The sequence below is a fragment of the Bubalus kerabau genome, chromosome 20 (assembly GCF_029407905.1).
Source record: "Bubalus kerabau isolate K-KA32 ecotype Philippines breed swamp buffalo chromosome 20, PCC_UOA_SB_1v2, whole genome shotgun sequence".
Classification (NCBI taxonomy): domain Eukaryota; kingdom Metazoa; phylum Chordata; class Mammalia; order Artiodactyla; family Bovidae; genus Bubalus; species Bubalus kerabau.
Window position 1 is genome coordinate 16,156,691 of NC_073643.1, and position 26,161 is coordinate 16,182,851.

The 26,161-nt window shown below is 47.3% G+C and overlaps 2 protein-coding genes across 7 annotated transcripts in view; both read left to right on the forward strand.

Annotated features, from left to right (window-relative positions):
- LOC129635515 (collagen alpha-1(I) chain-like) overlaps nt 1–11,307 on the forward strand; it is a 73,783-nt gene extending 62,476 nt beyond the window's left edge. The window contains exon 4 of the mRNA XM_055558580.1: nt 11,170–11,307. Within this exon, the coding sequence (XP_055414555.1) occupies nt 11,170–11,280 (111 nt within the window). The 3' untranslated portion in view covers nt 11,281–11,307. The remainder of the gene's footprint in view (nt 1–11,169) is intronic.
- A 4-nt stretch (nt 11,308–11,311) lies between these two features.
- The window catches only part of TRAK1 (trafficking kinesin protein 1), a 99,303-nt gene continuing 84,453 nt past the window's right edge, over nt 11,312–26,161 (forward strand). For 4 of the 6 annotated variants that reach the window (XM_055558354.1, XM_055558355.1, XM_055558356.1 and 1 more), the window contains exon 1: nt 11,312–11,466. Coding sequence is in view for 2 of the 6 variants with exons in the window: in XM_055558358.1 (XP_055414333.1) it covers nt 15,054–15,144 (91 nt within the window). In the remaining 4 variants the exon portion in view is untranslated. Of the gene's footprint in view, nt 11,467–14,670; nt 15,145–26,161 lie in introns of those variants that run through there. The other 2 variants (XM_055558358.1, XM_055558359.1) reach the window with 2 other exon arrangements.

The following is a 26,161-nucleotide window of genomic DNA, read 5'->3' on the forward strand; positions in this document are numbered from 1 at the left end:
GAGATGCTGCGTGCTCTGTGTTGGAAAGATGATGGGGGGAGAGAGAACCGGACTTGATAAATAAAGTTGCATATGGATATTGGTCCCTCTGAGCAAGGTCATGAGCAGGCAGAAGTGGTGCCTCTGTGTGGCCTCCTGCAGTTGGCACCCTTGGAAGGTGGTGTCTGGTGGGGACTAGTGAGGTGCCAGCCCTCTTCTGCTTAGGGATGACTCAGTCCTCCCTGCTCCTGCCCCTCCCACCCCCCTCCCACCTCCTGCCCCATCCCCCGCCCCCCACCATCCCTTTCCTAGCTGGCATGTTTCCTCTTTTCACTTCCTGTCTTGCTGCTGCATTTATACATTGTGCTTATCATGGTCCCTCACCCTAGGGACCTCCTGCCATCCCACGAAGCTCTGTGACTGAAGGCACAACTGTCAAATTCACTCAGTGACTGCTTGGCTGTTTTGACCAGTTTCTTAGTAACAGCCTTGTTCATTTCAGTCAGAAAGACTAATTGGGTGCCTTTTTCTGGGAGGGGAGAGTGTGTTTCCTGATTCAGCCCCTTGGTGGCTCTGATCTCTGACCTCATTGCTTCCTGGGATGTTCTTATATAGAGACTTTTGGCTTCTGCTCTCAATACCATGCATTCCTAATTATTTTTTGCTACTTCATGAGTAATAGCAAGGTCTGCTTGGGTTACTTACTGAAAGTGGATATTAAAAATTGAGCTAAGATGATGAAAATTGAGCTAAGATGCCCCATTCCTCTCTTGGAATTTCCACATGCCTGCATCAGTGCTGTGTGGAGAATTTGTTCTTTGCCATCAAGCTGGTTTGAGTCTAGAATCTGACTTTGAGTGTGGACCAAGTTGGGCCCAATTGCCTCTTGGGGATTATTTAGAATTAATAAAATCAGGAATGGGACACCTTTTGACTACACATGTGCCTGAAGTATGAATTGTTAGCCAAATGAACTTTTATGTGGTACAGTCTAGAGGATAGGAATTTAAGGGCTGTATTTATTGATTACAGTTAAGCACGTTTTATTGCAAAGAACAATATTTGCAGCTAAGTAGCCGTGTCCAAGCTGAGATGTTTCTTCTTACTTGATCCTACAGTGAAGTCAGCGTAAGCGACAACTGTTTCCATAGCTGCGGAATCTGTTTTCAAAAACACAAGGCTATGATTTCACTGTGGGTCAGCACGCATGGAGAAGCCGATATGGAAATGGAAAGAATCTTTCTTCGAGACACAGTTTAAAACAAAAGCTTCCTGTCCTCCTTTGATGTTTAGATGCAGTTTCCCCCTTTAAGTTTTACGAGTTAATTTCAGAGGTTGACCATGCGATGATCCTGGTTGATGGTATTTCTGTCACTCAGGAAGCCCCTCAAACATTTCCTTCTCATTTCCTGATACAATGGCTGACTCAGTGGAAAGCCGTTATACTCTTTGGTCACCACCATTGTGAGTAGCCTGTTGTGTAGTTGTGGCTAAGACAGAACAGTTGGCTTGGTTATGTTCAGTAGGTCTGAGCATAAAGGCCACATCATTTAATTAAGTCTACACCCCAGCTTTTACTATGTTTCCCAGGCACTGGGGACACAACAGTGAAAAATCAGAAATAAGTCTCTCTTTTACTCATTTCTTCCCAAACCATACAAGGCATGGAATACAAATTCTGTGTCCTTGGACTTTTTATAAAGCCTGATTGTGGAAAATGCCTGTTGACATAGAGTCCCCATTTCCTCAACAGGTTTGCCCCTACTTTCAGACGGTTTCTGAGCAGAGTTATTATTTATTGAGCATTTACTAAGGGCTACCTGGGTTCGATCCCTGGGTTGAGAAGATCCCCTGGAGAAGGGAACGGCTACCCACTCCAGTATTCTGGCCTGGAGAATTCCATGGACTGTATAGTTCATGGGGTTGCAAAGAGCTGGACACGACTGAGCAACTTTCACTTCGCTAGAGGGTATTTTGACTGTAGGGTATTAGCTCCTTTCATCCCCATGAGAGCCTTGTACTGTTAGGAATTAATATTACTTCCCATTTTGTAGATGAGAAAACTGAGGGTTAACTGACTTTAACTTGTCCAACATCCCATGGTGACTCATGGCAGCTGTGTCTTTCTGTCCCCGGAGGGGTTGAGCTTATAGTGGGTGTGTTTTAGGAAATGCAGTTGCGCCTGTGTGGCTGGGGTGAGGAAATGTGCTCATATCCAGGCTGTTTAAATGTGTGGGCTGGTCAGATGATGCCACAGTCAGTGCTGAAGCATGGAGAGGTCGGGGCTGGACTGTCGTGCTGGAGGACAGCCAAGGACCTAATAAGGAGGGGTGACAAGACTGTTTGGGTGTAGTTCTGTGGATGGGGAAAGGCTGCTTGCAGAGATAAAATTCTACTGGACGTACACTTCAATTATATTTTATGCATCTTGTTTTTATTAAAACAGAAACACTATATTCTATACACTGTTTTGTGACCTGCCTTTTTCCCCATTCATTCTATGCCGAGCATCTCTTCTTGGCTTGCGTGGGTTTCTCTGCAGTATCATTAGAAATGGGACATATGCAGGCCTGTTATATGGTTGGCCCATGCTTTATTTTATTGAAATCTGTATTATTAGACAACTTTGTTTTCTGGTTTCTCATTGTGACTTAGTGCTGAAGGGGGAAAGGTCAGTCTCTGCACACAGTTATGGTTTTTCCTTAGGAAATTATTGCAGAAGTGGAACTGCTCTTTTTTGTAAATTAATTTATTTATTTTAATTGGAGGCTAATTACTTTATAATATTGTAGTGGTTTTTGCTATACATTCACATGAATCAGCCATGGGTGTACAAAGAATTAATCTCAAAAATATACAAGCAGCTCCTGCAGCTCAATTCCAGAAAAATAAACAACCCAATCAAAAAATGGACCAAAGAACTAAACAGACATTTCTCCAAAGAAGACATACAGATGGCTAACAAACACATAAAAAGATGCTCAACATTACTCATTATCAGAGAAATGCAAATCAAAACCACAATGAGGTACCATCTCATGCCAGTGAGAATGGCTGCTATCAAAAAATCTACAAACAATAAATGCTGGAGAAGGTGCGGAGAAAAGGGAATCCTCTTACACTGTTGGTGGGAATGCAAACTAGTAGAGCCACTATGGAGAACAGTGTGGAGATTCCTTAAAAAACTGGAAATAGAACTGCTATACGACCCAGCAGTCCCACTGCTGGGCATACACACTGAGGAAACCAGAATTGAAAGAGACACGTGTACCCCAGTGTTCATCCCAGCACTGTTTATAACAGCCAGGACATGGAAGCAACCTAGATGTCCCTCAGCAGACGAATGGATAAGAAAGCTGTGGTACATATACACAATGGAATATTACTCAGCCATTAAAAAGAATGCATTTGGAACTGCTTTTGATGCATGCTCCTGAGCATGAACCACCTCATAACCTGCATGATCAGCAGCACAGGTATAAGTAGGGGAAGTGTGCAGTGGGATAGATGGCAAAAGAGTGTCTCATCCTCATTTTCATTTTTGTTTCTCTCATTACTTGTGATTTTTCTCCTGAAAACTACTATTTGAATTTTCTCTCATAATGATTCCCTACATGAGCATTTTTATTGGGGAAGTTAACATTTTTTCAGTATAAAATAATCCTCATACTTTCTTTGAAAGCGTTTGTCTTGTAATTGACATTCTCTTATAATCTTAAATTTTTATTTTTCACGTAGGATTGCTTTTTTATATCCCACCTGGTTTTTTGAAAAATTTCAGATCTACATAAGTGGTAAGAGAAGGATGTGCTGAATGTGCTGTTGCTTCAGTTGTGTCTGACTCTTTGTGACCCTGTGGACCATGGCCCACTAGGCTCCTCTGTCCACGGTATTTTCCAGTCAAGAAAACTGGAATGGATTGCCATGCCCTCCTCTAAGGGATCTTCCCGACCCAGGGATTGAACCCGTCTCCTGCGTTGGCAGGTGGGTTTTGGTTTTGGTTTTTTTTGTTTGTTTTTACCACTAGTGCCACCATGGAAGCCCAAGAGAAGGATACCATGGACTAAATTGATGTTTGTGTTTATTGGTATGTTTGCCATGTGCTAAGGCATTAAACACCCTTGGGTTCAACACCAGCCCCACCTCTAGGTTCTTGGGACTGTGGGGAGAAACCTCCAGCCCCAGTTTCCCTGCCAACAACTGGAGGAGGGGCATGATGCCGGCCTGCAGGTCTTGTGAGTTTTAGATCAGCATTCCCTGGGGTAACGCACCCAGGCCTGGCCGGGCTCACAGCCACAGTCACCGCAATAAACGGGAACCGTTCGTGCTCTTTTCCTTGTTGGAGTCATTATGAGTTTTTAAACTCCAGACCGCACCTGGGGAGTGAGTGCCGTGAGAGCCAGGACCCAAGGAGGGGTCATGTACAGAGACCTGTTCTCTTCCCTCTTCCTCTCCCACCCTCGCCCCACATTCCTGGGCCTCTTTCTCACTCTGGTTATTGTATTAACTTTATCCCCAAGCGTGACAGCACCACCGCCGCTGTTCTGGCTGTACATGGTTTATTACTGACTCTGGCCTCATGCACTTGCCTTGCCCGTGGAGCCCAGCTCTCTCTCTCCCCATTTCTTGCTCCCCAGATATCCCTCACCCCTTCGAAGTGGCGGCGCACACAATGTGGACTGCAGGGCTTCCTTGTTTGGGACGTGTAGGTTTTCTCAGCGGATGTTTTCTTTCTTCATAGCAACATCTTTCTATTCTGGAATCACAGAGATTTCCAGCAAGCCACCCCACAGGGGCTTGGGATGAAGTTCCTGTTCTTGCCACCTTGTCTGACTTTGACCAGCCTCTAGTCAAAGGCTGGACTCCTCCCTGGACTTGGAGATATGGAGAGCACTCCTCTGCAGATCTGAATTTTCTGACAGGGGGTTAGAATTGGGGCAGGGAGCATACGGGTGGGGATGCTCCACCAAGAACCATCTCCAGCCTACCTGCCACCCATCAGGCTGGCCTTATATTCCCTGGCTGGCAGAATGAAATGTCCAGAGAGCACTGTATCCCCCCAGGTTGGCTTGGAAGCACAGAGCAGCCCTGTAGGCATACTGGGGAGCCTGTCTGCAGGGGAGCATGTGGTTCCTATGCTAACTTGGGAGACAGTGCTCTCTTAACATCTTGCTCAGCTTTTAGGGTCTCTTAGGTAACTTATATCTGTGCTGGACGTGGGCCAGCTGGTCTCCCTGAACTTGCTTTGTGCTGGAAGACACATGAAGGTTCCTTTGGGGACGAAAGAAGAGAGGCTCCACAGCACAGCCTCCCTACTTGGTCTCCTTTCCCCAGAGAGGGAGCTATTTATGGTGTGTTATAAATCTGCTGCCGCCAGCCGGATAGACCGGGACTGTTACATAAGACTGTTAGAGCGTGCTGCCTTTTTATTCTCCTTTTTTCAGGAGATGCGGCAGGGTTTGCAGAAGGCAGCGTAGCTGGGCACTTCTGTTCTGTGGGTTGCAGCAGAATTATTTTTGGAAACCAGGGAATTTGGTCACATGACAGTTTTCATTCAGTGAGACCTGATGGATGAAATAGATTTCTCCTTACTTCTTAGGGATCTGTAGGGGACAGTGGCTTTGTTGGTGGATTTGTTTCTGTCCTTAGCACAGTTTAGAAAGAGAAGGTTGAGTTATGGGACTAAGCTTGGTCAGAGTCATTGCCTTGAGTGACGGAAGTTTTCTTTGAGTGATTCTTGATTTAAAAAAAATAGTGGGGTGGGTGGGGTGGGGTGAGATTCACCTTCAGAGCTGGAGAACAGTATAGTCTTAAGAATGAAATTTATTTCACATGTGTATGTGGGTGCCTAGGCATGAGAATGTGTGGAAGAGAGAGAGAGAGCAAGGGAGGAAAGACACAGAGGCATCCCACACATACTAGGTGCATATATAGGAGCCGCTCACGTGATGGGTGCACCTATCCCGTGCATGGGTCAGGGGCGTGTGATGGGCGCACATCTCTGCTGCATGGGTCAGCGACACGTGGCGGGGACACGTGACAAGGGCACGTAACGGCAGCTGCACGTGTGTCAGGCACGCCTGTTGGGTTCGTGCGTGAGGTGCAAGTGCTGTATGCATGTGACGGCACAGGCGTTAGTCACATGTGATGGGTACAAGTGTGCAGCCCCCATTCCATGCTCAAGTTCTTCCTTCAGTCATTCTAGTCTTAGTCTCCAGCTATCCCGGCCTCTCCTTTTCTAGGGACCCTCAGGGGTCTCATAGGACTTCACAGAAGGCCGCGATAGCCCTCCTAGAGACCATAGGGCATCTCCTTTCCCGTGCCTTTGGTTCCCAACATGGCTCCAACTTTCTGGAGTGAACGTGAAGTCACTCAGTCATGTCCGACTCTTTGCGATCCCATGGACTGTAGCCTACCAGGCTCCTCCGTCCATAGGATTTTCCAGGCAAGAGTACTGGAGTGGTCTACCATTTCCTTCTCCAGGGGATCGTCCCAACCTCAGGGATTGAACCCAGGTCTCCTGCATTGCAGACAGACGCTTTACTGTCTGAGCCACCAGGGAAGCTGTAGTTGCTGATATTAGCTGTTCCAAGTCTTCTTACTCGTTCTGTGGGTAGTCACATATGCCCTCTCCCAAACTGCTCCGTCCTTGTGCAGCGTCATGGTGTAGCAGTAGTTGAAATTTTTGAGTAAATAAGAAATGCTTCCAGTCCTGCTTCTTGCCAGTTATATGAAGAAAACTTTGAGTGAGTCGCTTAACTTTGCCCTACCCCCATTCCCCACCCCTACCTGACAGAATGAGGAGATCTACCAAGCTATGCTGTAGGATTTATTTTACAGGACAAAGGTCATTACGCCCATGTGAAAGCCCTCAGTGAGCAGTATCCTCCTGCAGGGCCAGTGGCTGCTTTTGGCCAGTTCTACACTATTGCTGCAAAACTGCAGCTCATCCCCTCCCTCTCCAGCTGTTCAACTCTTACATCATATTTTCCACTCTTTAGCCCCTTGTCCCGTTATTTAAGGAGCTGGCCAGAAAGGTCAGATGAGGTGGTAGAAGAGGAGCAAACCAGTACGGTCACCCATCAGCTGTGAGCCAGCTCGGCATGGCCCTGGAGGCCAGACCCCATCTCTGGGCTATCTGAGGCATGCGTATTTCTAACAAGGAATTGAGTAGTCTCAATGGGGTTTTGAGTCCCTTTGCCTCTGTTATGGCAAGAGCCTTGTTTTTAAAGACAGTGGACAGATGCAAAAATAACAATCGTTGGTCAAGATCCCATGAAACATCTGATTCTCTGTTGGACATAGAACAACTTTAAACACATAAGCACAATATATTCACACCTCTAATAGTGCAGCATCTTTGGAGCCATTTAAATCTAGGTTCATACATGTGGACTCTAAAATGTGACGCAAACATCTGCAAAACGGACTCAAAGACATAGAGAACAGACTTATGGTTGCCGAAGGGGAAGGTGTTGGGGGAGGAATGGAGTGGGACATTGGGGTTAGCAGATGTAAGCATTTATATATAGAATGGATAAACAACAGGGTCCTACTGTGTAGCACAGGGAACTGTATTCAATATCCTGTAATAAACCATAATGGACAAGAATATGAAAAAGAATGTATATATGTATTACTGAATCACTTTGCTGTATAGCAGAAATTAATATAACATTGTAAATCAACTAAACTTCAATGAAAAAATATGATAAAGGGAAAAAAAATCTAGGTTCAAATCCTGGGTAAGTTATTTAATCTCTCTGAGCCTGTTTTCTCTCCTATAAAAAGCAGATACTGATATTACTTTATAGGCTGTGAACCTTGAACAAGGTCCTGTATATAAAAGACCAAGCCCAGTGCCAGACCTGTAGCTCATTTTGCAAGGAATGCTGGGGCTCTCTGCACTTTGAAAAAGCACATGTTCATCTTACCACCTTTGAAGCAGGCAGCAGTTTGCTCAGAGAAGTAGCTGAAGATGGCAACAAAGCACATTGCCCTGGCCAGAGAGAGGGAAGCCCTGGTGCCAGTCATGCCATAGTCAAGATATTAATAGGTTGTAAGCAAGTCATCCTGAAGCAGGTGTCAAGGTTCTGGAGTGTTCACCCTGATTTGAAATGACTCTTTTCCTTTAGGACCATCCACAGCCTGCAAGTTCTCTGGACTAATATTATTATTCCTAAGATAAAAATAAGTATTGAAAAAATGCCTCCGCTGTGCATTCAGGTGCTTAAATGCTTATGATCCTTAGGGCAGGTCTCCTAACTTTTAATTCAGTTTCAGGCCTGCTGTCCTAGGCCTGGCAGACTATCTGCTTTTGTTGTGTCTACTTCTTCCAGCAACTTGACAACTGGTTGGTGGTACCCATGTTTTATAGATGAGTCTATCAGGGACCTGACCCCTGCAGTCTGTAGGGAATGGTTGGGTACCACACCCAGTCCTGTGTGGTACCCATCGTCGGATCTAAATCTTCCTCTAGGACCAAAAGGATCTGAGTGGCTGTGGGCTGACTGGTTTGCCTTCTCACTAGGCTTGGGGAAATGTGGGGGCTTCTAAAGCACGCTGTTTCTTTTAGAACCAAAGGCCCTTGAGGGAGGCAGAATCTCAAGTTGTTCTATCAAGATTCCTATCCCCTGGTTAATCAGTCAAGCAGTGATCTAGGTACTGCTATGAGCGGACTTTGCAGATGGAAATAAGGTTATTAATCACATGACTTTAAGATAGGGAGATTGTCCCGGATTATGTAAGTGTAATCACACGAGCCTTTGAAAACAGAAAAGAACAGGAGAGGAGGTTAGAAAGATGCAGCAGAAGCAGGTAGAGCATGTGGACTCAACACGCCTTTGCTGGCTCTGAGACGTAGGGGTCACGTGCAGGGACTGGAGAGAGGCCTTTTGGAGCCGATGGAAAGCATGAGAAGGAACACAGGCAGCCCCGAGCAACAAAGACCAGCCCCAGGCTGACAGCCAACATGGAAATATGGTTGTCAGTCCTGCAGCCACAAGTAGCTGATTTTTGCCAACAATCTGAATAAGCCTGGATATGAGTTCTTCCCTGTAGCTCTAGGAAGGAGCTCAGCCTTGCTGATGCCTTGACTGGAGCCCGCCTGGCAAGGCTCCTGTTGGACTGCTATAACCTATAGCAGTCTTGACTTGATGAATGACTATTTCAGAACACTAAATTTGTGGCAGTTTGTTACAGTAGAAGTAGAGGGCTATATGGTCCTGGTAAACAATTTGTCCCTTGATGAAAACTTTTGCTGTTCTGGGACCTGTTGGTTCAGAATTGCTGAACTGTGACAGTAAGTTAGTCCCTGGATATATTGGCTGCCTCTGCCCCCGCCCAGAACATAAACCTTGAAAGCTCAGGCACCTGGCTGATCCTGGAGGGGTTCCCCCATCCCCCAGCATGGGTTTCTCCTTGTCACGTTTCCTTCTGACACCCTGGAAGAAGTTTGTCCTTGAGGAACCTCTTCCTTTATCTCTTGGGAAATGGGTGATTCATGTTCACAGAGGGCAGCTCTGTCTGCACAGTGTCACTTGACTCTCCTGCCAGAGGTCACCTCCACATGGGTGGCAGAAGGTTCATGCTAATATCACTGGGGATTGGGGCAAGGGCTGATGAGGACACAGACGCCCTCCTGCAGCTCTGCCTACCTGCATTTGGGGTTCCTGGCATGGCTCAGCTGCAAGGCCACTGGTTTTCTGATGCTCATTCAGTCCCTTCTTTTTTCATGATGGTGCAGCTGAGATCTGGAGGAGCAACACTATCCCCCCAGTGTCACACAGCTCTGTGGGGTTTTAGCTCAAGTTCTGAGCTGCAAAAAAATCCCATGCTGGAGAAGAAGGAAATTGTAGGAAGATGCATACATGTTTTCTGTTGGCAGCAAACTGGATTAGGCTTGAGCAACTCCAGTCTTCTCTGACAGCCTGGGGGCTGGAATCGTGGACCACGAGTGGAGGAGAAGAGTGAGGCAGGGCACCTGGGCCGAGGGCCCCAGCGAGAGGCAGGATAACCCCCTTAGCTCAAATGCAAAACCGCTGGCCTGCTTGCGTTCTTTTTTTCCTGCTTCCTTTCCTGGCCCCTCTTTTGCTGACAATTTGACCCGGTTGCAGGATTTCTCACTCCTCTGCTAAGAAAAATCTCTGCTTCCCGCAGGCTCCCCAAGTAAAACCGAGTAAGACAGAGGCGCTTTCATCTCTCAGGGCCGTCCACCCTCACTTTGCTTAAGCCTCGTTTGTTTCCTCTGCCTGAAAGAAGCCTTTTGCTTGGTGTGCCAGGGTTGGCTGGAGCCAGAGAGCATCCAGGGCTGCGACCGCTTTGTTCCTGAACCCCGTGTGAAGTCTTGGGAATGTCTGCATACACTAGAGTGAGGGGCAGTGGCCAGGTGCCTAGGATCATTTTCCCACAGAGTTCCTATCCCTTTTCTTAGTTCACACCTGGCTCCGTGACCTTTGGAAACTTCTGAACCTCTCTAAGGACCCCTGTCCTTCAGCTGTAAAAATGAGACTGTAAGAGGTGGACTAAGAGTCAGACACTCACTGGGTGACCGAGCAAACACAGAGAGATGGATCTGTGTCTTGTACAGAATGCTCACACCCAGCTCTTCCCACACTCCGTGTGGCTGCCAAGTGGCCTGGGTATGGTCATTTCAGGGTTGTTGTTGTGTAGCTGTGAAGTCGTGTTCAGCTCTTTTGTGACTCCATGGATTGTAGCCCACCAGACCCCTCTCTCCATGGGATTTCCCAGGCAAGAATACTGGAGTGGGTTTCCATTTCCTTCTCCAGAAGATCTTCCTGACCCAGGGATCAAACCCACATCTCCTGCACTGCCAGGCATTTCTTTACGGCTGAGCCACCTGGGGAGCCCCATATCAGGGTAGGCGCCCTCATCTTAGCTGTAGTCCAGTCTGTCCATTTGCTTAGAGCTGCTTTCAGACAGGTTTCAGTTAGTAAATGAAGCCACATGCCCTGTATCTCAGTCTGTACTGGTCCCTGAGTAGTTGAGTAGAGCTTCACTTGTAATTCTTTATCGGAACTGAAGAATTCAATTGGAAATACCTGGGCTCGAAGGAAACAGAATTTGCAATGTGATCACTCATCACCTCAGGGCTCTTATTTTCTGAAGATTTTGTTCATTTTTTTCAGAGATTCTAAGTCACCGTGCTCCTCTCTCTGGCTTGTCCCTTAGGTTCCCTGTGAGGAGCCGCTGCCAGTGTGCCCGACCTCCTGGGGGCTGTCTGCCCGACTGCCCCAGACTCCAGCAGCGGGGCCACCGATGGCAGTGGGCACCTCCCCGTGAAACCTGCCAAGCTGGACGCCACAGCTCTGCACGACGACACTTTGGCCAACTCTGTGCCCCCTTTGGAGGCGTGCAACCATGCAGTCCTAGCCTGCGGCCTGGGCATCCCCGAGGAGCACTATGTGAGCGAGGCCGTGGAAGATGCGCCCAGCTGCAGAGGCTACCGAGATGCCTGCACCATCACCGGTAAGGGGTCCTCTCCCTGCCAGGGATGGGGGAGTCAGTGAGGACCGGGGAATGGTGGGCCGCAGGAGGGGGTCTGGGGAGGGACCTGGAGGTTGAGGAGAGACCACCAAAGGGCACGGAGTCGCAGCTTTGGGATTGTGAGACCTACCGTCCAGAACTGAACTGTCTGAGATGAAGACACTGTGTAATAGAATTGTCCTGAAGGTTAGAGATGGGAGCACTGAGTCTTGAGCCGTGCGCCCGGCCCGTAGCGGTGCTCAGGGTGGTTTGGTCCCTTGCCCCTCTCCCTGAGGCTCTGTTTCTTCTGACATAAAACAGGTGTAATGAAAATAACACGCCATGGTGCTGTGGGCTGCAGCAGCGGGGAACTCCCCGCAGGGCCCTGTGCACACTGTCAAGTTCAAGTTCTCATAGTCGCCTGTGTCAGTCACACCTTCCCAGTGTCCTGGGAACAGGGGGATCCGCCCCCCACCCATCCAGTGTACCGGCAGCACCTGCTATTCAGGCACATTGTAACGGAGCTCTGGCTTGTTTCTCTCCTTGAGGGATCCTCGGGACAAGTGTTTGGAGCCAGCACCAGAGGGGCTGCGAGTGGGAACGGTGAGGGCTGGTGTGTGGAACAGCAGCAAGGAGCCTCGTAATGCATCTAGTTGCGTTTTTATCGAAGTTTCTGCCCAGCTCTCACCTTGTCTGCGCCGTTTGCTTTCACACTCTTGTTGGAAATAATGTTCGTTGACAATTTCAGATATGCAGATTTGCTTCCAGTTGGTTTTCACCGTTTTCTCACCAGTTAAGCATTGAGGACCCCACCCCACCCCATGTCAAAAGCTTCCTGGCTAAAAGGGGCATGGAGATGCCGCCGAACCCCTGGGTGCCGAGCCCTTCCTCCACTTGTGTGCTGAATCTTCCTGCTACTTCCCTGGCCCCCAAAGGACACGCGTCCAGTACCTGTCCTGTCTCTACCACACCATCCGTTTCTCCTTGCTCCTGTGTCTCTCCTATTAGCACAAAAACAGGTGACCACATTCTCCTTCTTAAAATGAATCCTTCTTTGCTCCTTTCCCCACAGCCAGCATCCCTGTCTCTGCTCTTTGGTTTGCTGACTCTGGTTTTTCTCCTGTTTTCTCGTGTGTCCACTATGCACAGGCTTGGGCCCCACCGTACCCCTAGTACTGATGGCCTCGTGCAGTTCGGCAGTCCATCCTCAGCCTTTTCGGCAGGAGTTGATACTGCCGGCCACCCCCTTCTCCTAAAAATGTGGTCCTCCCTTGGCTTTGGGTCCTGACCTGGCTGGCTGCTCCTCTCCAGGAACTGGGAGGCCCCAGGGCTCAGCTCTTCTCTCTCCTGGGTCTGTGACTCCCTAAGTGATCTCTCCCAGGCTCCAGGAGTTGGAACCTGCTTCTGCGCTGACTGCAACCAGTGCCTGCCCTCATGATGGACTTTCCCTGAAGGCCAGATGTGAGGGTCTGACTCCACAGCACGGCATTTGTACGTGGATGCCTATGACTACCCTGGCCTTTAGTGAGCTCCTGGTTTCCTCCTCCACCTGCTTTCTTTGCAGTCTTTCTAAATGGTCCTTTTGCCCTTTCAGCTGCTCAGACCAGAAGCCTTGGAGGCACTCGTGACCTCTGTATCTCTTTCCTATCCTGGTTCACTAGGAAGTCTAGTGACTCATGGTTCACACTGTGTCCAGAGTTTGACTGGTTCTCGCCAGCCCCAACTGTAACTGGTCGAAGCCACCTTCATCTCACTCTCAGATTGTTGCGGTGGCCTCCTGCTTCCTTGCTTGCCTCTGTGCAGTCCAGTCTCTGCCTATCCAAAGGAGTGACTCAATAAATACAAAGTTGGATGGCTTAACTCTTCTGCTCCACACCTCCCCTGGGCTCCTTTCTGTCCATGGCTTAAGTGCCAGGGTTTCCTGTGCCCATTTGACCCATCTCCTCTTCAACTCACCCCATTCAAGATAACACTGGCCTCCTCACTAATTTTTGGACAGACCCAGAACATCCCACCTCAGGGCCTTTGTTCTTGCTGCTGCCCAGGACCTGGGTGGCCTTAACCGCAGGTGGCCTCCTGATTCCTACTGTACTTTCTCCAAATGGCATTTCCTTGGAGGCCTTTAGTGAGTCCCCTGCAGAGAGAATGGTCTACCCCTTTCCCCATCTCCCTTACCTGCTTTAGCTTCCTCCCCAGATTTAGCCATGCACTTCCGTGGTTGCATTTTGTTGACCAAACTTGCAGTTAAATAGGAACTACTGCTAGGGTAATCACAAAGGCAAGGGCACAGATTTTGTGCATCCTTGAGTCTCATGACTGAAAGAGCACCTGCGTGTGGCCATTACTCAGTAACTATTTGCTGAGTGAATGAAATGTGTCCTTTAATTATTACTGCATTCTCATAAAGTGGGGAATGTTGTCCCTTTTTTTGCAAGTGAAAGGACTAAATCAGGAAAGGCTCAGCATCCTGCCTAAGATCCCTGAGCTCTAAGGGGTGGGGCTTGATGTAGATCCTGACCCCAAGATACATGTTCCCTGCCCCACCTCCACCAGGAATACAGTCCAGGTGGGGAGACAGATAAGCGAGTAGAAATAGGCTATGCAGCATGGTTAGACCGATGATAAGCACAGGCACACGGAAGAACACCATGGAGGGTGCCTGGCTGAGCCTTGAAGGGGAAAGGATGGGGGAGACCAGGAGGGCTCAGAGGAGGCAGTGTCCCAACTGCATTTTCATTTGTCTGAACACATAAGCTCACCACTGGGATTCTAGTGGCATTTTGCCAGTGAAATCCAGGAAGTGTTTCACTTGTTAAAGTAGTTTCACTTTGAACGTGACAAACGAGGGCAGAGTAATGGCAGAATGGCAGTGCTGAAACGTCAAGCCCTATGGGGCGTGGTAGCTGGCGGTTCTTTGCTGGAACCTCCGTAGCAGGCGCCCCGGGACAGCAGAGAGACAGCTCAGTGCTGTCACGTTTGGCAGCGGCTTGGTAAACAAGAGTGTAAACACAGCCACTCTTACGTGCTTAAGGCAGCCAGACAGTGCAGAACACGCTCAGGTTAAAGCTTTATATGTTGGTCTTCGGGAGGAAGACACAAACCAGAAAGCCCTCTTGAGTATCCCCAAGAACATGTATGTGGACTCCAAGGGCTTTGCCAAGCGCAGTCCTGGGAGACCGCTTGGCATCCAGCCTCAGATAAATCCATGCCACCCCCGGTTCCCAGGGAGCACTGAGATGAACAACAGGCTTTTTGTTCCTCTCTAATTTTTAGGCAAAGCCAAATTGCCCAGCACAAAGCCCCACTCCCCCTCTCCCTCCTCCTCCCCAGGGATATCACATTTTGGGGTGCGTCATTTTTTTGGTTTGGGGTGGTTTAACGAGATGAGCCGATAGGGTGCCCAGGCTGCCTGGAGTTACGTAACCCATTGTGCTTCCAGGGCAGTGCACAGTCTTAGGATTTGCCCCAACAAGCAAACTCAGAGAAATGCTGAGTAGGTGCAGAAGGTGGCTGGGCCGAGGTGCTGCCCAGGCTGGGTGCTAATGGGGGATCGCTCTTCGCTCTGAACTGCTGCTGGAGTCTTTCTGCACATGGCCCTGATGTTTCAGTTCGGGCAGCCTGTGAGGGCCCAGCCTCTGCCAGGACTCTGCCCAGGCAGGCTCACTCTGACAAGCTCATGTGGTGAGTGTGTTTGCCCGGCGTGTCCACTGTGCTTTTCTTTGTGACGATTGTGGCCAGAGAGGCGAAAGGCCGCAGGAGAAGTCGTTTCTCTCTTGTTCTGTTCAGCTTGGCAGGTTGTCCTTGGACCTGGGATGGGAAACGGCAGTATTGACTTGCTGACATGCAGAGTGGAGGGACCTTGGAAGCCACTCACCCCCCTCCTAGTCCCTCATCCAGGCTCAGGAGAGGTGGGTGACCCCCGCGGGGCCGTGAGCAGCGTGTCTGAGTTGGGACCAGGCTTCAGGACTCCCACCACCTTGCCCTCCGAAATCTCTGAAGCGGCTCAGCAAGGTCTCCAAGGTCCTCTCTGACCTCTCCTCCTCTGTGACTTTCCTGATCCTGTTTCTTAAAGCCTCATCTGGTGTCTGGGTCAGCAAGGGATTTTTCAGAAGGTGAGGAACACAGTCAGACAGCATCTCCCCCCATCCTTTCCTCTTTTTCTACCCTGTTTTCTTTTTTCCCCTTTGTATTAAATGTGCTTGGTCCTGTCCCTCCCGTCCACACCCCGGTGATGGTGCGCTTGCTAATCGGTTCTGCTCTGGCTTGTCTCATGTTGTGGGGCTAACGTTTCTGCTCACTTCCTCTAAGCTGATCAGAGTCCGACAGTTGGTGCATCTAGTTTCTGTCCTGTCTATTTGCTGTTACTCATGGTCTGTCTGGGACCACACACCAGTGAGTTTCTTGGAAGCGCGAGCTCTTCTTGTTCCATTCAGTTGTAGGTTTCAAGACATGTGAGAACTCTGGATGGGAGATTATGGAGATGCTGTGGTGTATGTGTATTTAAAATATCTTCAGGCTTGGTCAGTAATTCTGTTCAGCTAGCATCTACCTGAGGCCAGCTTTTTGATGGTGTCCACAGGTGAGATCTGGTCTCCCCCTCCAGAGCTCTGGAGGTGGGCAGAGGCGGAAGTGACTCGCTGTGAGCCGGCCAGGATTGCTCCCACTATGCTCATGGGGACTGTCCTTGTCATAGGAGGGCCACCATTTCAGATTTGTTCCTCTTCTGTCACCAATTTAAGCCATCAGACTTGGTGACTTATCCTCTGAAAACATGCTCAAATAAAATATTACAGACCTCTTTTATGATTAAATGTGAAGTCTTGCTTATCAATTCCTGCCTAGTATAAAATTTTTATTGTGTTTTCCATTGAAAATGTATAGTGTCCGTGGTGCTTACTTGGCTAAATGAAACAGAAAAAAATGGACGATGAAACACCCCTTCTTTTACAGAGTGAGAAAATGTGAATTAGAGTCTAGGGAACTGCACATCTTTTTCTGAATTCGTAACTTAGAAATGATCTTTGCTTCTCTCAGTTGAATGGCCCCGGTTTCGCAGTTGGTTTGTTTTTGCAAGTGCAGTGCAGGAGGAGGGCCCAGTTATGCTGGTTTTAGAGCTAACACTTAATCTTCAGCAAAACACAAAAACATGCACTTTTGTCTTTTAAACACGCTGACCTTGCTTCTCCTCTACTCCTCATCTTTAGGTGAGTGGGTAGAATATTTATTAGACAGGGTTTTGACATGTACTGTAAAATTTAGTTAAAATTATTAGTAAGAGTCCTGACATATGATTGACAGGCTATAGGTACAGAAGCCTGATATATTCTTATCTTCATAATTCATTTTTGTTCTGAATTTGAGACAAGTTTTAATGTATCTGATGTATTGGTGTTAGTCTTTGCCCGTTTCAAACTGTTTTAGGAAGCTGGCAAATGATAAATTAAAATTAAAAAATAAAGGGACTTCCCTGGCATTGCAGTGGTTAAGACTCTGCACTTCCAATGCAGGGCCCACGGGTTTGATCCCTAGTTGTGGTCTCATGAAGATCCCACATGCTGCATGGCGTGGCCAAATTTAAAAATAAAGAGTAGTGTTATTAAAGATTTGATCAGGGGTGCTTTGCAAGGGCTTCAGTACATTGAGTCCCCAGCCTCAAAAAGCATTCCTAAGGGTGTTCCTTTAGGTACCAGGTTTTCATAATGGATTTACTTTGATTTGTTTTGCAAGTATCAGAGCAGCTGTCGCTTCACACACGCTGTGTTCAAACTGCTCTTTAGGGGGACTGGAAGGGCCAGACGTGCGCCTCTGTCCTCAGCATCCTTTTGTGCCCCTCTGCAGAGGTTTGCTGTAGGGACTTGAAAGGGATTCAGCAAGAGAGAGTGCTGGGTGTGGCTTGCAGGTGGGTTTGAATGTTCTGCCAGCCACACAGTTCACTGGTGATTCTGGGACTCATGGCCCCAAGAACCTTGACTTTCTTCTCTGACCTCTGATCTTGACCTCAGACAAACTTGAGCAAATCAAGCAGAAACTATCATGAACAGGAACTTTATAGCTGTAATTGGACTTGGAACAAATCAAATTTCATAGATCTGTGTTAGGGCTTTTCTGAGAAACAGAACCAACAGGATATTTTTATTATATTATATATGTTTGTATATCATATTCTAAGGAATTGGCTTATGCAATTATGGAAGCTGACATGTCCCAAGATATATAGTTGGCAAGCTGGAGACCCAGGAGAGGCAGTGGTGTAATTCCAGTACAGAGATTAGCAGGCTCGGTGGCTCAGACGGTAAAGAATCTGCCTGTAATGCAGGAGACCCAGGTTCGATCCCCGGGTTAGGGAGATCCCCTGGTGAAGGGAATGGCAACCCACTCCAGTATTCTTGCGTGGAGAATTCCATGGACAAAGGAGCCTGGTGGGCTACAATCCGTGGGGTCACAAAAAGTCAGATATGACTGAGCAACGAACACTAACAGCCTAGAAAGAGCCAGTGTTTCAGTTTGAATCCAAAGGTAGGAAAAAGCTGATGTCAGCTGGAGGGCAGTCAGGCAGGAGGAATTCTGTCTTACCCTAGGGAGAGTCAGCCTTTTTGTTCTATTCAGACCTTGCTATGGATTAGATGAGGCCCGCCCACATCATGGAGGGGGAATCTGCTCTACTCAGTCTACCGATTTAAATCTTAATCTTATCCAAAAACACCCTCACAGAAACAACCCAGAGTAATGTTTGGCCAAATATCTGGGTACCCCACGGCTCAGTCTAGTTGACAATTAGCCGTCACAGATCCTAACAAAGGCTGACACTTACTGGGTAGTTGCTCTGTGCCTGGCAGGCTTCCAGGCACTGCTCTGGAAACTCACTTTGTTCTCAGCACAACCCTGCCGGGCAGGGACTGATATCCCCCTCATCTTTAAGGAGGTGCAGAGTGGGGAGGCCTGTCCTCTCCTGTAAACCAGTCATCCTTGGGGTTTGGACCCAACAGTGTTTCTTTCTGACCCTATTTAACCTCCTTCATTGTGTGTTTTTCTCTTCTATTAAGTTCATTTAAGTAGAGTTTTAATGATAAAAATTACACATGCAAATAGTAAAACTCAAAAGTGTACCAAAGCATAGTCAATGTGAGTAGCAATTACCCTTCCATCTGTACAGTTTAACCATTAAAAAATCGTTCCAGTAAGTTTTTATGCAACTAATTCTTTTTTTCTGAAAATACACTAATGGGACCATGCCGTATACCCAAATATGCATTTTAAAAATTAACAATATTATGATTGCTTCATTGCAGTACATAGGATGTTGCCTTATGCTTTGAAATGGCTTCATAGTTGCTCATTGTTTGGCTGTATCATTATCATCTTCCATTTATTTATGTTCTCAGACATAATGGGGTTTTTTTTTGTAACAAACATTGTGCAGTTCCTCCTTTATTAACCAGGTTAATAGGTAATGAATCCTTCTAAATACATCATCTTAGAAATAACAATGGAATGCCTTATTGTAATGTAAAGGAGAAACTAAAGTAAAATAATGGAGCCTGAGTTCTGGTTGTAGCTTCACGGACCTGGCCTCCTTAGAGTGTGTAGCGAGCAGCAGGCGCTGCCCCTGTGGATAGGGTTGCTGTGCAGGTATTAGCTGTAAGGGCAGTTAACCATAGTGGTCTCTCAGCGGCCAAGAATGAGCCACTGTTTCTGTCAGTCCCCTCTTGACAGTTGCTTTGTTCCCAGTGTTTGCTTTTTAACAGTGCCCCAAGGAACAACATTCTTGCATGTATGTCTTTTGGGTCACTTATTTCACATGTCTGTGGGCTAATAATTTAGGATTTGCTGTGCATCGCAGCACAGCCCCCCAAAGAGCCTGCACCTATTTAGTGCCCAGTGTCCATGTAGGGAGGCAGGGGTCTTTGGGTTTAATCGACCATTTTCATCATAGTTAATCAGATAGTCATACAAAATGGTATTTCATCTTATTTTGTTTCTTCTTAATTATGAATGAGTCTGTTCCTCCTTTCTCTTTTGTCTCATTTTCTGCAAACAGCCTGCTTTTTGTCTTTGCTCATTTTTCTAGTGGGTTGTTGGCCTTTAAGAGGTATTCTGGAGATTCTGTTGTGTGTACAGAGGGTAGAGTGGTGTGCCAGGGTGAGATTCTTTTATATTTCAGAAGAGGAAAAAATGTCTTGAAAATAGTTACACAAATTACTGTTTAACTATGACTATGTCCGTAATTCACAGAAGTACAGGGTGCTTAGAGATTATGTAGAGGGGATTTCTGAAGTGGCATTTCTAAGAAGGCTCCTGTAGGAAAGCCATATTTAGGCAGAAATCTGAAGGCTGAGTAGGTGTCGGCAGAGAGGGAGAGAGGGAAGGAGCAATCCACACGTTGAAGATAGCGTGAGCAAAGGCCCTGGGGTGGAAGGTGCTCTGATAACAGTAGCTAACACCGATAGAGTGCCTACTGTGTGCTTCTCATGGTCCTCAATGCGTGAGCAAAGGCCCTGGGGGGGAAGGTGCTCTGATAATAGTAGCTAACACCGACAGAGTGCTAAGTGTGTGCTTCACACGGTCCTCAATGCCTCTTGTGTCTAACTTCGTTTAATTCTCTTGTATTAGTCATCTGTCACTGTGTAACGAACTTCCCCAAAGCTTGCACCATGGAAAGCAGTCTGGTGCTTCTTCAGGTTAAACATAGTAGCTGCTGTATGACGTAACAGTTTTTCTCCAAGTTATGTACCCAAGATAAATGAAAACATAAGTCCACACAAAACTTTACATGTGTGTTCCAAGCAGCATTATTCACAGTAGCCAGAAAGGAGACCCAAATGTCTATCAGTTGATGATTGGATAAACAAAATGCAGTATATTCATACCATGGGGTAGGATTCAGGGATAAAAAGGGATGAAGTACTGATATATGCTATATAGCATGGATAGCACTTGGAAGCAGCGTGCGAGGTAAAAGAAGCCAGACATAAAAGATCTCATATGCAGAACAGGGACTGCCATAGAGACTGGGGCCAGTGGGCTCTCTGGTTCCTGATGGTGGTCTTGGAGAACTTTCATTTTCAGTTTTCTTTTTCTACCCCTTTTCTTCTTTCTTCCCCTCCCCACTTCTTTCCCTTCCCTCCCTCTATCTCTTTTTCCTCCCACCCCTCTTCTCTCTTCTTCGCCACCTGTTTCTCCTCCCTTCTCCTCCTCTCCTTTCCTCTCCTTTCCCAGTTCTTCCTGTCCTCCACTTCATAAAAACAAACACAGTTCTTCCCCCTACCCCTTTGTAGAAAGTTTTTACAACCAAGATGGATCTAGGTTGGCCAAGACTCAGGACCTCTTAGGTAGAGACAACAGGTTACAGGCCATGCTGGGTTAATGTTCTTTGGTGTTTTCCAGCATATGGAGGGGGTGAAGTTGGCCTGTTGTAAAGCTGGCCCCTTTCCCTATTGTGTCGGGTAACACAATTCCTGTGATAATGAAGGAGTTTGGACTGCTCATTGGGAAACACCGGGATTTAGCTAGAAACACCTTGGAGGTGAGAGGATGGAGCGGAGAGGGTCTCCGCTCACCCTGCCTGCAGTGCCCATGCAGGACCTCTTCTGATTTCTTGTGCTGTGCTGTGCTTAGACCTCTTCTGATTTCTTGTGCTGTGCTGTGCTTAGTCACTCAGTTGTATCTGACTCTTTGTGACCCCATGGACTGCAGCCTGCCAGGCTCCTCTATCCTTGGGGATTCTCCAGAGTGGGTTGCCATGCCCTCCTCCAGGGCATCTTCTCAACCCAGGGACCAAACCCAGGTCTCCTGCATTGCAGGAGGATTCTTTATCATCTGAGCCACCAGGGAAGCCCAAGAATACTGGAGTGGGTAGTCTATCCCTTCCCCAGGGGATCTTCCTGACCCAGGAATCGAACCAGGGTCTGCTGCATTGCAGGAGAATTCTTTACCAGCTGAGCTACCAAGGAAGCCTTCTGAATTCTTGGATGGAGGTAAATTGGGCAGAGAGGGGAATGGAGTGAAGAAGAGGCCTGCGGGCTGGGAGTTCTGGGCATCCTCAGGAGGGAACCACCAACGTCTGGGAGAGGAGGAGAGAGAGAGGCCCAACCAGCTCCGGCACGGGGCACCTGGAAACTGTGCAGAGGCTGTGTTACCCTAGTTCACTGTACAGGGAGAGGCTGTTTCAGACCCTATCCAGCCCATCTGACTTCTGTCCCTGGTGCCCGAAGACCTCTGTGGGCACCATGCTGGAAGGGGACATGGGGTGGTGAGCCTAGGAGCCCACGGCATTCTAGGGCTCTCTGTCTGCCCAGCGTGCTTTGTAATTCCTCCCTCCAGCCCACCCAGCCCAGCTGCAGGGCAGAGTAAGGTAGAACATTTGTTTTTGTGCGGAATTGGGTTTTGTCCTGTGGATGCCACGAACTTACCACAGAGGGAGGAAGGGCTGTGAGAATGAAGTTGATGGATGGGCAGAGGCGCTGGAGGTAATGTGGTAGAGGGGTCAAAGAGTGGAGGGCTTGAGAGCTGGGAGGACCAGAGTGTGATCCAGGAGGGCGATGGTCCAGGAGTGGAGAGGTGGGGAGTTGGATAGTGTCTGACTGGGAGGTGAAGGCCACAGTGGGGAAGGTGACTGCGGACCTGATGCCACGGGCTGGACAGTAGACAAGTGAGCACACGCCAGGCGTAGTGTGAGTCGCATGAAAGGCAGATGGAAGGAAATGAACTCTTGTGGCTAGAGGAGCCAGAGAATGCCAACACAAAGCCCAGGCTCCCAGAGAGTCTGCTCAGGGTGAGACTCAAATGGTCCTCTTTCAGGCAGTTTTCAGCCCTAGCTGGATTTTGATCTGTGTGGTGGACCATGCACCTGGCTCATGTTCTTGGCGGGAGAGAAGGAAGGTCTTGCAGATTAATGGTTAGAAAGATGATAAGGAGGCAAAGCCAATGGGTAGGAGGACCCTGACTTCCCTTCTCTTTTGGTAGAAATTCTGTTCTCACGCCCAGTCCAGCATGCTAGATTTCAGTGAATCTGATAAATATTACTCTATTTTTTTTTCTGTATTGAAAAAACCTCACAAGAGACAACTCAGGTTGTCATAACTTCAGGTTTGAACTCCATTGCTCAATGCTATTTCAGTTCTATTTCAGTAGGGGTTTGTGGTGAGTAAAAGTGGGGAGGGTCAAGTCTAAGTTTGAAGAAAGCCTGGAAGTATTCTGATCTCTCCTTTGTCTGGGGCCTGAGGGAGGGTGCAGGCCTGCCCGGGTGCGGATGCAGCTCCACCTAGTGGGTCAGGGAAGCACTAGCAGCAGGAGTGGCAGCCTTAATCTTGAGACCAGCCACCCGCAGCAAGTCCGGGGTTTGCACCTTTTGAAAGGGTTTGGAAGAAAGAGGAGTTAATTGTCTCGAGAGTCTGACAGATAGGGCTGGCAACTTTAGATGTATAGAACAGAAGAAATCTGCCCCTATCTCTTCTCCTGCCTTGGTCTGTCCCACCTGTATTCTCTTCCCATCTGCTCTTTGCTAAAGTTAGTTCCAGAAGTTGTTTTTGTACAAAAGGGTATTATGAAAGCCAAGTATGGCCACATCTTTCTTGCTTAGACTACTTGTTAGGAGATCTTGATGGTGATGGAATTTCAGGCCTGTGCAGTAAACTTCATCCTCCTAGTTGTCAGTGGCCGTACTTTACATGATTTTAAATTGGGTATGTATTAGTCAGGTTTTGCTGTAGAAATGCTGGGTAACAAACAACTCCCAATTCTACAGTGGCTACTGCAACACTTATTCCTTGCTCCTGGTCTTAAGTTTCCACGCCTGGGCTTCAGTTCAGGTCTGTTCCACGTGTCTGGCCCTAGGGCGGCAGCTGTCTAGGGCCACGTTCTTCTCCTGGCAGAGGACAGGAGCTCAAGGGGACAAATATAACCACACAGGGATATTCAGAGCCTCTGATTGGATATGCAGTAAGTGATGTCCACTCACATTCCACTGGCCAAGGGAAGTTCCATGCCCAGCTCAAGGTCACAGAGTTGTGAAATGATACTCCATTCACAATGAGCCACAGCAAGGGTGGGAAGTGAGGGAAGATCAGCCTGGATTTTAGAAGATCCTCAGGTAGCTGGAGTGGCCTTGAATGGCAGAGGCATGTAGGTGGTCTTCAGGAAAACCCCAAGGTATCAGTGACCTTTAGGCCCTTGGCGTAGTCTCTTAGCTCTGCTGGGCTAGGGAACTGGGTGGGTGTGGGTGGGGGAAGGCTGTAGACCCCAATGGCCTAGAGCCAGGGGTTGGCAGACTTCTCCCTAAAGGGCCAGAGAGTAAATATTTCAGGTTTGTTGATTCTGTGGTCTCTGTTGTTGTAGTTGACAGCAGCCACAGACAGTACCTTAAGGAATGGGTGTAGCTCTGTTCCAGTGGAATTTTTATTTATAAAATCAGACAGGGGACTGAATTTTGCAGTGGACCATAGTTTGGTGGACTCCTGGTCGACACCTTCACGCCCTGATCTGTATCAGGATGTCAACTTAACAAGAGAGAAGTATCCCTTTTTAGTTGAGAAGCCAAATAAATAAATAAATTCAAAGGGCTTCTGGTGGGTCTAGTAATACCCCACCCACTCAGCATTGTTAAGCCATGAACAGTTGGTCCATATGGTTGGATTCTCCGGGCAGCCAGAGCTTATTGTTTTTAAGCATGAGCTCTTAATTCGCTTGACCCGTTTTCAGTAGAAATGGTTAGGAGGGTATTAGAAATTCCTTGGGCTTTCCTAGAATGGTGGGAAAGGTGATTAACCTTTTAGGTAGAGTCAGATGCATCTTTTATGAACAGTGTTTGGTGGACGATTTGGAGATGTGTCCAAAGATGGTAGGTGTGCCTGGTGCCCTTTTCAGACATTCTTTGTGGTTACATTTTTTGTGTGTGAGTAACCGCTTCATTGAGCTAGAATTCACACACCATATAATTCACCCATTTATAGCGTATAATTTGATGGTTTTTAGTATGTTCACAGGGTTGTGCATTCATCACCACAGTCAATTTTGGAACATATTCATCGCCCTGAAAAGACACTCCATGCCCTATAGCTGTCACCCATCAATGCACTCACATGTCCCCCAGTGGGGCTGCATTTTTAATGAGCTTTCAGGAAGTCACTTCTTGGTTTCTGCTCTCCTTGTTTTTCTTTGCTCATCTCTGGCCTTGGAGAGCAGAACAAGAGATCTTCTTGGGTAGTCATCTGTGCTATTCAAGTGCACACTTAACAGAAACTTTAACTGCTCATGGCACTTGTGTATCATACCAACGTCACCTGATAAGATAACTTAAAAAGTTTTTCCTTTATTATATTTATTAAAGTTTTATATTTCTTTATTTGTATTCTGCTTTGTAAAAAGTTATCTTCTGTAATTTTCTATTAATGCATTTTGAATTTATGTTCGTGTTGGTTTGAAACCTGGTTCAAGTAACATGGAATTGTTTCATGCTTAGGTTTTATTGTTTTGTCTATTTGCTTATTATCAGGCTGTAGTGAACTGTTTAGGGATGAGTTTGAAGTCTTTTAATATCCACATGATCTCATGTGGTGTTTTGAAAAACTAACCATTGTTCATTTATAAACAGAATTTCCTGTTCAGGAAGTTAATTTAGATGAACAATAAAACGGTTGACTGCATTGAATGGTAGAGGCACTGTAGGTATTTTGGGATCACAAAATTTTGTTCTATTAATAAAGTCTCTGTGATCTGGCACATAATTCTTTATCTCAAAGTTTATCACCTATGCTAACTGACTTCCATTGTCCCCTGGTAAAGGGCTGACTTTGGGAAGGAGAAGAGAGACAGAAGGCCTGGGCTGTGAACTCTGGCAGCTGCTCAGGGTGAGGGTCTGAGAGAGTCTTAACTATAAATACCAGGTTTGTAAACATATTTGGAAATCAGAAAGCAAATGTAAGTGTAAAGAGTTAATTTGAAAACAGGAAATTGGATCTGAACCCCCAGATTAGAGCAACAAAACCCGAGGTAGGAGCAAGAATAGTGAGATGAAGTATAAGCAAATTATTCTGTTTTTGCTATGGATAATGAGAGAAATACAGATTTATCTCTTAGTATTAATAATTTAATGGAAACTACCTTCATCAATAAGGCTTAGGCTTTGCTGCAGATAACAGTGCCTTCATGTCACAGGATTTCTTTTTCTTTCATATAAAAGAAGTTCAGAGGGAGGCTCTGCAGTGCTGGTATAACCCTTCTGTCCTCAAAGGTCCAGGCTTCTCCGGTCCTTCAGTTCCACCACACTCATGCTTTTTGTCCTCAAAGGCAGCTCATGTTCTCAGAAGGCTACTGAAGTTCCAGCTGTCATGTCCAAATTCCAGGCTCTAGAAAGGCAGCCTTTAGAAAAGCCTCACCACATCACTGCTTAAATCTCAGTGACCAGAACTTAACATTCTTGGTCACACCTTGCTATAAGGGAGGCTAAGAAATGAGTCTTCCCAGGTCTTTGATACTAAGGAAAGCGGAGAGTGTGGGTGGCTGGGAAACCACTGGCATCATAAGATGTCATATTTTAGCAACAGAATGTGGACCTTTCAAATCAGTGTTTCCTTCTCTTTCACATCATGACCCCCCACAAGAAAATGATACTGTTTGCATAGCTCAAAGGGTGAATGGTGATGGTAACTCAGAGTTGGAGGCCACCCTGCACATTGCTTGGCACCCTCTATTTCCAACACTT